Below are 13,021 nucleotides of genomic sequence, written 5' to 3'. Positions count from 1 at the left end.
AACTTTATAATGTTAAATGCTTTACATTTATTAATCATATTTGATTTCATTGTGATTTAACTTGGTAGTTTTGACTGAGTTGTTAAAAGTTCCATTTCTGATCAGGAAAATGAATGTAAACTAGTGTAGACTAACTAGGCAGTATTTGAGAAAGTTTGAGATAATAGCAACAACGCATGACTAACTTTGGGCCAAGGTGATTGTTATTCTACAGATCATGCAACATTTGTGTCTTGAAATTCTTTGCACCGTGCAGTGCCATCTGGAGAGTAAATATTTGAGTGGGGTTAACCTTTACAACAGAAGAAAGCAAGCAGAACAACTTTAATTTGTGTGGTCAGCTCATATTTTTCACATCTAAAGAAAAGTTTGTAAATAAATAAAAATACATTGGAAGTGATGTCCTGTGTAGTTCGACTTCGAAGTAAAGGTCTTTGGCTGGGATATATAGAGATATATTGTAAACTAATAATTAATAATAAGACAATTAACAGAAATCTAATTAAATTAATCCAATGTGCATTTGCACATGTTTTTAGGCATGGAGGAATCTAACCCTCATCCCTGCTATCTATCTATATATATATATATATATATATATATATATATATATATACAGTGAAAATAATTAATTAATGAATTAATAAATAGATAGTTTATTAACACCCTTTACACCCTTGCATCCTTTTAATGGTTGAAGAGACAACTGTAAGGTCCCATCTTCAGAATTTGTCTTAAGCCAATCCTAAATGTTTTGGTAACTCACTGAGGGAATGTTGGTTCAAAGGACTTTTGAGTTTTGCAGTGTTTAGTGTTGTTTTAGTCAGCAAGCTTTCTTTAAAGTGGTCATCGAGACAGGTTCTTCGGTTTTGATACCCTTGCTTATTTTGGCAACAGTACTGGAACTGAGAGAGCTAGTTCGACATATGAGGGCTACTACATGCTCTCTTGATCATATTCCTGCAAAACTATTAAAATATGTTCTTGGTGTTATTAATACACAGTTATATTATAAATGATTCACTCTCCTCCAGTATAGTTCCCTGGTTACTCTTAGGGTCAGTCAACAGAAGCAACATGGGAGGGAGGGTTTTTCTGGTAGAGCTCCTAAATTATGGAATGCTCTGCCTTCGTTTGTCAGGGAAGCTGGGACCGTTACAGTTTTCAAATCAAGACTAAAAACGCACTTTTATAAAATGGCTTTCTTATCTTAGTGGTTTTTAATGTAACTTTGAAATGGCTGCTTTTATATTATCATGTGCATACTGTTGATTAAATGGTCTGACCGTGGGAGGTGTATGTGTGACATGCTATACAAATGTATGGTAGTTTGTTCTTTTTTTCTGCCGTGTACTCTACTGTGCTTTGCGATACTTTTGTAAATAAAATAAATACATTACCACAGTTCTACCTTAAACGGCAGCTGAGCTCAGACTGCCTAAAGGAGAAAGCTGTATCTTTAATTTTATGAAAATGATCCATGCTACTGAGGCCTGGAAAGTCATCTACACTAGTAGTGTTAGATTATTATATACTGAAGTATACACTAACATATTTCAGTATACTGTGGTACATTTGTCTATGGAAAAATGAAAGGCTTACTATTGTACTCAATAGATATATAATACGATCTAATATACTATAGAATGTTGCATTCTGCAATATGTTCTTTTCATTCAGCTGCGTGGCATGCCGTTGTTATGAATATGTACTTTTAATAGATTCATAATAGCTATGAATATGAATCAACTAATAGATTCTATAAAGCTTTTTAATCGTATTAAACATATGATTAGAAGGCTCACCATCAGTTTAAAGCTGAACTAAACATGTTAACAATTGTAGTTTGAGATGGTATAAAATGTGTCTCGACCCAGGCACTTTGGCGGTCAAGAAGGGGAACAGTTTTGATGACAAATATTCGGCATTAGATCAAGTCCAATAATAATAATGAAAAAAAGCACCTATTTTAAGAGATTAATCTAGAGCAAGGTAATAGAAATGGTTTCCTGTAAGCTCCACTAACCTAAAATCTGCCTAGACTGTCTACCAGTGAGGAAATATAAACACTAGCGTCATGCATAAACTGATTATTGATTAATGCTTAATGCTATTTTGATCATTTGAGAGTGCTGCCACCTGGTGGTTAGTCATTGTAATTAGGCCAATGATTGAATCGCTTGAGAGTAGGTGTTTGACTCTACCATGTGAAGAGAACAAATAATTTTACTGTGCTAATCAACTACAAACAATATCTGTCGAGGGAATGCAAATGAAGCACTAGAATAACCCGAGTACTGTACATTTATTATATGTAATCAGTTCAATTAATTTCCTTGGAGGTTGCTTTGTGCTGTAGAAGAGAAGACTGTAACTGCATCAGAAGAGTGTTTTCCTGTGCAGTAGCCAGCTATGGGATCAACAGTAAAGAATCTTGTTCTCCTTCATTTCCTTCTCCACTGGGTGACATATTCTTTTCTCAATACCAATGTTACAGGTACACAACTTTAAACGACAAGACCAGTATATACATTTAAGAGCTCACCCCTTAGTTGTTTCTTACTAGTTCTGTAACTACACCATCTGAGACAATCAGTATTCAATGCTTAGTGATTCTGGATCAAAAATCATCTATAAGACACCAGAATATCATAATTTGCCTTAATATGTGTTTTGTGCTTTCTGAGTTATATATATATATATATATATATATATATATATATATATATATATATATATATATATATATATAGTAGAGATGTGTTGTTTCAGATTAAGTATCTTGCATGCTTATTTGGTTTTTGATTGCCACTGTTGTCAGCAGTATGCTAGCTGAAATTCACCTGTTTTTGCACATGAAATCCCAGGATAAGCCTAATATTTTTGATACTATTAAATGTGCTGGCTAGCAACAAACAATGAGATTTTTTTTTTTTAATCATAACCCAAAGTGCAGTTTCAAATGGACTCAGCCAGTCTGATTAAAATGTTTGCCAGATGTTACAGTCCTGTTTGCTGAAAATTGAATTGTGGAGTGATATTATGATATCATGTGAATTGCAGGAATGTGTTGAATATCCGCTGTTTTGATTACCTGGAAATTGGTTTAGAAATAGACAGCAGCTATCATTCAGGATAATCTTCATGATGTAAACTTCCCGTGTAGACTGGCATTCTCACCTGCAGACAACAACTGTCAACAGTCAGCTGTAAAGAGGTTTGTCTGTTGCTGTCCGGTCGCTCTCCTCTAGGGTTCATTTTTTTTCAGCATCTCATCTTTCTTGAAGGGGGAGAGGGGGGTGCAGATGTGTATGTGTTCATTAAGCCTTTTGAATCGGACTGAATATTTCAGATATTCAGGCACTTTGAAGCTGTATCCAAACAGCCTGATTAAGCTATTTATTGTCACCTTGCAAGCTTACATGTTCACAATTTAAGACCAAAACTGGCAGGGGCAAATATACATTTATTTAAGGATTAGCAAGACTAGGGATATATTTTATGTTATAATGTTAAAGTGACTTAGAAGCAATCCACTAGCCCCTTTGACTGTAGTAACTTGACACTGATCACAATAAAACTACGCAATTATATTGCATGAGCATGAGAAAGCATGTTTAAAAACCTTCTGTCTTCTAGCTCCTGGGGCCAGTTTTTCAAAATTTTTAATCTGGATAACAGTGTTTCGGATTTTATTTTCCGACGTCTTCTGTTCCAGATTTCTTTTACCTGGATCGTTTCGATCTGTTTTTTCAGAAAATGTCACTGCTGGATTACTTATATCCGCAAAAAATTATGCTTATGAAATTCGTTTTTTTAAAGGAATCTCGATCAAAAATCTAGGATTACGAAATCTAGATCACTTGATCCAGATTAAGTTTTGAAAAACTGGCCCCAGACTATAGGGCGCATCCTGCACTCCATGCGGAGTGCCTTTACTGGATGCGCCACTCGGGAGCCCCCCATATATGATATTTTGACAGGTAAGAAAGGGTATGCAGCAAACCAGTCACTATTTTGTGACCATCCATTCGATATGCTTCATATCTAAGGTTTTCTACCCCTTTTAAGAACAGTAAGATGGATTTGGTTTATTTGGTTATTGTTTATTCTATTCTTAGCGTTATTTTCCCCTTATGTTCGTGTTCTCTAAAAATGTTTTGTCCTGCTTGGCAAATGTAAACAAGTCTGTAATGTGGATAAGTAAGAGGGGGAATAACACCGTCTGTCTTCACAAACGGCATAGAATTCTCCTGGAACACTAAGGTACAATTTATTGGGAGTCTTAGTTATTTTTTTCTTACAGGAAACAAAACTAAGTATGCCAGGTATTTCACTGACCAATCTGCACAGAGCTAAGAATGATTGAGATGGGGGAGGGTTTCAGGACTCCTGGCAACACTAGAACTGCCTTTAACGAATAATGAGTGAAGCACATTTTACCCTCTGCAGTCACATTCTCAATCAACATTTCAACACTACCTTTTTAGCCTTGCAATTGACCTTTAATAGCCAGTTTATAGGAGTTTTATTAAGTTCTGTACAACAGTTCACTTATAATATAACAATTACTACATTAGCCAATATACAAATATAGGCATGCCAAACACAACATTTTAAAGTACAATATATTGCCATACAGTACCTGCTGTTTTAAAATATTATTTTAATGTAATAACTCTTTTTTGTTATTTTTATTACATATTTCAAATCCATCTTTCCCTTAAAAAATAAACAGTTTTTATTTGTCCTGTTTTAATTTAATTAAAGGTTTCAGACATTTAACAACATCCTTCTGGTATATGTTTGACACACACACACATACACAGCTTATGTTTCAAATGTTATTACACATTTTTCTATGTCTTTATCTCTTGTTGTATTTTACCTTCTATCTTTTTTTAAATTAAAATTTATGCACACAAATACAGTCGATGTTCATTAAATGCATTAAATGGGAAATGCATTAACTTGCATTCAGATTAGCACCTATGTACTGTATTTTATTGCTGTTTGGGGACTACAGATCCTATGACACATTTTGGGTTGCCATAGTCAGAGTTTTTGAATTGCTATAGTGCTCACACATCAGTACCATTTCCATGAAGCAGTGCAAAAAACATGCATTATCCTTGCAGACAAAAGTGGATGTGTTGAAAGCAGTGGATAATGCACCACCGTACAAGAAAAAAAATGTTGCTGCAGATTTCAACATTCCTGTCAACCACCTTGAAAAAACTGGATATAATAATCCAGGCCTATGAACAGCAAACTGTGGATGCAAGTCATTGGCGTTTCCAATTAGTTGAATACCCTGATGTTGAGGACGCCTTGCTTTTGGGGTTTAAAAATGCCTGTGATCAGATTGGGACATGCAGATTGCAAGTGCAGTTCATTTGCAATGTATACTTTTTAAAAGTTCACTTATAACCCTGTTTTCAATAAAATGCACAATACTTTTACATTGATAATATTTTGCATTGTAAATTTGATTTCAATGTTACTGTAACTTCAATAAAAAGTATGCATTTGGCTTAGACTCCTGATAATAAGAATTAGTGATAAGATATATTTTATGCTTGTCCCTTTAATATTTACAAGAGTTTCAGGATGCACCCAATTTAATACAAAGGACAACTTCTTATTAATTGATACATACTAAATAAGGGGCATGGCTAAGTTAAATTATGACCCCACCCCCCCCCCCCCCCCACCCCCCCCCCCCCCACCCCCCCCCCCCCCCCCCCCCCCCCCCCCCCCCCCCCCCCCACCCCCCCCCCCCCCCCCCCCCCCCCTATCCCCAGCTGCCTTCAGCAAGCGGAATGTCTTTTTAAAATAAAAACGGAATAGGACTTAGCTTTTAGTGTATGCTTTAGACGAATGTTACAAAACATCAGCACATAAATTCATAAGCTTGTAACAACCCTTGTATGGCACCAAAAACTATGTGCTGTGCAGTTAAATATTCAAAGATGCACATGACTTAATCAACAATCATACATTATAACAAGATTTACAACAACATTTTATATTAGTCGTCTATAGAATGGATACATAGCAGAATCCAAAGAAATTACTTGCACTTTAGAACCATGAACAATGCATTGGGTTAACCACTATTAACAGAACACTTTACTAGACAATCTCCATAAGAACATATTTCTAGTATCTACTGTATCAAAGCTACTTCTTTTCAATCAAAGAGTTACACTTCACTTTGCCTGCAGTCTTCCATACTTATGTGGTGTGGTGTCAGTGCTGGACGACATTCCCCATGGTGTTCATGCTTTGAATAGTCTTTGATGATTGTCAATGCCTGCCCCATTCTACGACTTCCATGGTGGCCGGAGCAGGCACTGCTGTTTTTGGCTGAGACCATCTGCCCTCTGTAGATCTGTGCTTGGTGCTCACAGAAACCAAACTTGCTTAGCAAAATAAAGACATCCCTTCTGAAAGCCTTGGTGAAAATAGCATAGAGAAAAGGGTTGGCACAGGAGTTGAGAGGGTAGAAGAGGACCAACAAGATCTTTGAGTTGCTAACTGTTATCAAAGGTTTGTTCATTATCGCAGACATGGCATAGAAAGAAATTGGAGCCATGCAGGTGAAATCGGTAAAGATCAGAATGGCCATCCTCTTAGCTATCTTTGTATCTTTGCTCCCAGGCTTGTATTGTGGGTTCCGAACAGTCACGTAAATTTTGATATAGCAGGCACATATAGTAATGAATGCAATGATGTTTATCATCAAAACAGAGATGATATAGGCTTGAGCAAGAGATGTGTCAGTATCCATGGGCAAGCATATGCTAACCTTAATGTAGCTGCTGACTCCAACAAGGGGCAGAATAGCCAAAAGGAAACAGAAAATCCATCCGCAAAGCATAATGGCAGAAGCGTGGCGAAAGCGTATTTTTCGATCCAATCTCATGGCGAAGGTAATGGTGTACCAGCGCTCCAGTGTGATGACCACCAACGTGTAGACTGAAAGCTCACTGGCAAAAACAGTGAAAAAGCCAGCAATATTGCATCCTGGTCCTGTCTGCCAGTCAATGGCATGATTGTAGTATTCAGATCTGGTATGGAGGTCCACTGACGCGATCAGCAGTAAATAAATCCCCATGCATAAGTCGGCAAAGGCAAGGTTGCACATTAGAAACCGGGGGACAGTTAGTTTATAATGGCTGCTAAGCAAGATCAGCAAGACAAAAGCATTTCCCAGAATGGCTAGGAGGTTCACAAACCACACCACAATTCTCAAGAAGTTGTAGCCCATGATGTCTTCACAGGGGTTGAACTCATCTGGCTTTGGGGTACAGATCATTTCCTCGCTACCCCCACAGACAGTGTAATCATAGTGGCTGTCAAATTCCTGGATGTAGTCCTCTTGGGGATTCTTTAGCTTTTGTCCAAACCCAACACCTTTGTCAGCTAACTCCTCAAAAAATACATAGTAGTGGGAGTTGCTATGGAAATCTTGGAGCTTGGAGTTTTCATTGTATATAGCATCACTATAATCTGAGTCACCTTCGCTGTTAAACGCATTTACTGATCTTCTCCGACGCAGCCCATTGATATTAGTTTGGTTGCACATGAACAACTCAAGGAATCTGTAATTGATGTCAGAAGCTAGTCATTTTAAATATTGTCTGTGCTATAGGTTATTAAGTGCAACTCCAATAATAAAACATTTACCACAAAAGTTAATGAAAATAATTTAGACCACAGCATTCAGGAATTATCAAAAAACTACAGCTACCTCACAGCAATACTTTTTCCGAACTCTCTTTCTGCAATGTAAAATGTTATGAGTTAGGGGTCTTTTGAAATAGTTTTTAAAAGATTTTAACCACTGTTAACCGACCCATCTCCAACAGGCAATTAGTCCCGAAGGGCTTCTAACAAGGCATCAATGCATGTTTTAAGTAAAATGTTGAGTTACATTCCCAGAACAGTGTGTTTGTTCCTGAATTAATAAAACACAGTAATTAGCTCTCAAGTTTTCAGCCTTACCCTTTGTTTTTCTTCCAGTTCTTAAATGCACAGCAATGGCTGGGGTAGGTCAGATCAGCTCTCATTAGGTAAAGGAAAGTTTTTATTGGTGGGAGTTTCTTGAGAGTCCATGTATTCTTTGCCATGAGCTCTTTGATGGATTCCAGGCCTTTTGTTGGCAGAGAGTTCACGCTGGTCTGAGACACATCGCTAAAACACAGACAAGCACAGAAAATCAAAAAACTTCAAGATCCAAAGATGTTTTCTTTTTTTAAGCACTCATTAGAAAAGTACTTCGAATTCTTTCTAGGCACTGTAAGATCCCAGAACAGACATCCATAATGTTTTTTTTTGACATACATTGTTCACAACTGAAACTGCTTTGGAATCATAAAAATGAGGAAAACTAGAAATTGTTTTGAAATTGTATGTTCAGTCTACAACTTGTGCAATGAAAAATCCAATACAGATTAAAAAATAATAATAATAACAACAACAAAACCACACAACTACTTAACTACAGGTTTCCAGACCCCGATTAGCACCAATATTTGGTCTGTGAAACCATCCGTAAAATCTTAAAACTAATCTTTTCCTTTTCCCTGTGGACTAAGAATTGTTGACACTTGTATTTGTTGTACTATACAGAGACTACATTTTCATAGGTGTTACAGAAGTCAGCTAACATTTTCACCAAGATCTTTTCTTGTACTCAACTGCACATTTATAGAACTGTTTTTTTTTACACTGCAATCTGGAGAGAACAATGAGGAGTTATTTCTGAGTTTAAACCGGTGACCAGCAGATCAATTACTAATTCTTTCGACTCTTGGGAAATTCTGTAATACATGTAAAAACGCTTTAGCTTCGAGTGTCTGATTTTGTCATTCTCAAATATTTTGCTAATAACATCATCCCCATGACTTAATTTCAACATGTTCATAAAAGCCCTGTAATACTTGATCACCAAGCCGCTACAGCTCTATGAGTGAAAAATAACAATGAAGTAGTATAAACATCGAAATAAAGGTGGTAAAAAATGCATCAAGCATGATTAAACCCTGGAGCTATAATGTTAACTATTCTATCAGTGTGTTTTCATAAAACTTCAAATATTTTGGCTCAATAAACATTATTAAATTGTTACAGAAAACATTTTACACAGACAAGATGAGGAATGTCGGGTATGCATGAGTTTCACTGCCACAGTTGGCTGAAGACCCTATCTAGACAGCTGTCAACAGAAATGGGTTGTGAAAACAACAGAGTATCAAGTTTTCATGCCATTCTTATGCCGCTAACAATAATTGAAAGCGGGGGCAGCACCATGTTGAATGGTGACGGACATTTAAAAAAAAAAAACCTTATTAAATAAAATATATCATATCACTTGCGATTCAGTTCTACTGACTACAAAAAGACATGGCTATTGTATACAGCACACACTGTACACAGTCTGACCACTTTACTGGGACATGTTACTAATATCATGATGAGCCACTGATTCGCCTGATCACAGCCTAGACACAGCATGCGCATAGACTCCGCAAGGTGCTGGAATATGTGTTGAGGGATGTTACTCCAGTCAGTGAGTAGTATTCCACGCATCTGGTGCAGTCATAGGCAGATGATTACCGGTATGCAGGTTAATGTTCCATTCATCCCGAGGCGTTCAACTGATCTGGCAATAATGCCTGAAGTCTCTGTCATGTTCCAATCAAGGGAGTCCAGGAGAATATGGCCCACAAATCCAACTGAGTAAGCAGGTCCTAATAAAGTGGCCAGCAGTGTATATAGAGATATATTATTATTATTATTATTATTATTATTATTATTAGTATTATTAGTATTAATTAGTCATTTAGTAGACGCTTTTAACCAAAGCAACTCACGGAGACTCGGGGGTGAACTATGTATCACAACTGCTACTGCTGCAGAGTCACTTACAACAGGACCTCGGTTTTATGTCTCATCCAAAGGACGGTGCACAAGGAGGTTAAGTGACTTGCTTAGGGTCACAATCAGTGAGTCAGTGGCTGAGCTGGGATTGAACCAGTAACCTCATGGTAACAAGAGTCTTTATGTAACCACTGGACCTCCAGTGGCTAAAACGAGATGTACTGTATAAAGAGAAGTGTGTCTAATACTTACAGCAGTGTTGGTCCCCTGTGCACTCCTGCAAATACCTCCTGATCAATGGCAGTCAGGTACCTGTTTTTATGAAGATACCTGCAGTGAATTGATAAACGTTTTTCTTTTACAGAATGCTTCCAGCAAATGGGCTGTAAAGACGGCACTATACTTAACTATGTTTATAATTTAACTTGCTTGACCACAGGCAGGTTTTTGCTTTTTGTTTTTAAAACAAACAAACAAAAAAAATCTCAAACTTTTTTTTTTATTTTTAGTTCCTTAACCTTATTATCAAATACCAGCACAGTGCTGGCAGCAACCCTGTTGGCACCCTGTTACGTTAACACTATGCTTCGCCACAGTAAGCAGCTCTGTACAGCACTTACAGCATCATTATAGGTTAATATTAACAGGAAAATAAATGGCCATTATTCTTGAACTGTAGTTCAGAGCATCACAGGTCTCACAAGTTTCTGGTTTCAGCAGATATATTGCCTCGGTTACCAATGAAAGGTGAAAGAAGCTAATCTAGTAAACAGCTAGATCTTTTGAACAAATAGGATCTATCTTACCTTTAAAAAAAGATATTGATGAATATTATGGATTATAATGTTTAAAAAGTTATTTAAACTTGTAGTTGTATTTATGATAAATATCAGAGAAAACACTATACTGCACCTTTAAAATACGTACTTTAAAGTCCCTATATATAATTGCAATAATAAGGTGAAAGGGTGAGTGTTTATCTTGGTTTTAGAACATGGGGATCAGTTTTAGCACTGGGCTTTACCCCTTGCCAACACAAACATTGGTGTGGTAAAACTCACAACAAAGACTTCAGTATTGCTTAATTGTATCCCCTTTAGGCTTGCAAGGTCAGATAAAGGGGCAGACACAAATTAATATTTCATATCCTGAAAGGAAACTTTCAGAATAAAGTCCTGAAGGAACAAAGAAATAAATAAAACGAAAACACAACAGGACCATTTTTAGGTTTCCTTTTCCGGCTGTAAAAACCCTGTCGCTCTGATCATCCTTTTGGGAAGATATTCTTTCTCAAGGGAAAAGTTAAGGTCAAATAGAAAGTCGAAAAAGGACATTCCGAAAAAAAAGAGAGGAAAAAAGCAAACCTAATGAAATACTTTAATTCAACAATCCTCTGGCACAGTTTATATTGGTCTTAAGTGAAGGCTAAAAGGTCATAAAAGAATAACAGACACCTGGTATAGTACACTAGTGACACAACCAGTCCAGATTTTCCCTACTGTTAACCCTCGAGCTTCATAGCATTCCCATGAATGAATGTTAATATACTGTTATCAGTAAATGAACACTGTTGAACAATGGTCCCTCTTAATAGCACTCTTCATATAGGCATATACCTCATCAGCACACCACAAATATACTAGTTGTTATTGAAAAGCATTGAAATGTTCTTACACAGCATCCAGCTTCGTTCCATTGAAGGCATACCCTTGGACTTCAGTAAATCCATTATTATAAAGTTTTCTGAAAAACATAAGTACACGAATGAACCACTAAGTACAGTATTCATATTAAAATATAATAGGTTGAAACTATATTGGTTTCAATACAGCAAAACAAAATGAAATGAAGCCATAGGCTAATTTTCTTAGTTGTGAGCTTCTTGAGCTCTTCTGATGTAAATATCTCGAGCCTACACAGCATGTTGTGATTGTCTTTGAACTGACCAACGGGGGCTTTCTCCTTGAGATAAACCAAAATTAAAATCAAAAGTCCCTGAGAGACTTTTTTGTTTTTGTTTTAATAAGCCCATACTATTTTACATATGCACTACCTATTCACTGCTACTTTTCTGCTAAGGAATGCTAGCTGCATAGAGAATATACTATATGCTGCACATCTGCATAGTTTGCTGTAGAAATAAAAAATATACGTGTACAGTTAAAAGATGACCAGTTCTTATAGTGCAAATTGACCCCTTAGCGTTGTTTTTATCTTATCCACAAGGACAGGGGTGTCTGTACCACAGAGGTCACTTACACCAGTGCATTGAATAAAAACTGCAGTTTTATAAAAAGCTCTGTAAATCTTATTGAGATGATAAGAAGTAATACTCACAGTGTTAGTGACTCATTAGACAAGCCATGGAAAGCATTGCCAGGGACTGATGTAATGTAGGGGTTATCAGCAATTTCACTGTCAGTAAAAGAATAAAACCTAATTTTATTAAAATAGATCTACGTACACTAGGGCTGTTTTATGTTGTTGGATACAATTATATGGAATAAAACCTGTTAATACCTCAATGAAGGAGAAAATGGCCCCTCAGTTGTCCTTGTTTACACAATTATTCAGTACAATCAATAAAAATCTAGCCATGCGATTTATTAGAAGCTTGTGATAAAACTAACGAAAGACCTCTCTTATTTTATTAGTGATTACTTGTATTATTTGACCCTTACTTTGATCCTTTTTGATAAAAAATTATTTTGATTTGCATCATCTCTGCAGTGAATTGTGGGATTGTAGTCCTGGGCAAGAGTTATCCTGGGATTAAACTCAACAGACAGTAAGTATCCCAGTTATCACAGTGGTAGCTCTTGAAGTGATGCTAAGGAAAGGTCACGTGTAAGTGACGAATGAGCTGCATTCTGTAGTTTTACGACATATTTACATTGTCTTTTTATGGCTTTGGTACGGCAGTCAAAATGTCAGAGCCCTGGGTAAAAAGATAATTTGACTACAATGGGCTTGTAAATTGTTTAATGCTGAAATGACTGCCATTGATTGGCACTCAAATGCACTTTTCTTGATGTCAGATAATCACATTTATTAATAGGCTTGTTCAGTTTCACCTGATACCTGCCAACCAAAATATCTCAAAGGGAATTCCTCTGAAAGTCAGAGTATCTCC

The 13,021-nt window shown here is 36.6% G+C and overlaps 1 protein-coding gene across 1 annotated transcript in view; it reads right to left on the bottom strand.

Moving 5' to 3' along the window:
• Positions 1-6,050: 6,050 nt before the first annotated feature.
• LOC121324942 (thyrotropin receptor-like) overlaps positions 6,051-13,021 on the bottom strand; it is a 28,252-nt gene continuing 21,281 nt past the window's right edge. Inside the window, exons 6-10 of the mRNA XM_041267154.1 lie at positions 12,226-12,303; positions 11,563-11,631; positions 10,141-10,218; positions 8,011-8,199; positions 6,051-7,607 (exon numbers count right to left, since the gene is read on the bottom strand). Of these exons, the coding sequence (XP_041123088.1) occupies positions 6,206-7,607; positions 8,011-8,199; positions 10,141-10,218; positions 11,563-11,631; positions 12,226-12,303 (1,816 nt within the window). The 3' untranslated portion in view covers positions 6,051-6,205. The remainder of the gene's footprint in view (positions 7,608-8,010; positions 8,200-10,140; positions 10,219-11,562; positions 11,632-12,225; positions 12,304-13,021) is intronic.

The sequence above is a fragment of the Polyodon spathula genome, chromosome 12 (assembly GCF_017654505.1).
Source record: "Polyodon spathula isolate WHYD16114869_AA chromosome 12, ASM1765450v1, whole genome shotgun sequence".
NCBI classification, from domain to species: Eukaryota; Metazoa; Chordata; class Actinopteri; order Acipenseriformes; family Polyodontidae; genus Polyodon; species Polyodon spathula.
This window is presented reverse-complemented; position numbering and strand designations above follow the sequence as displayed.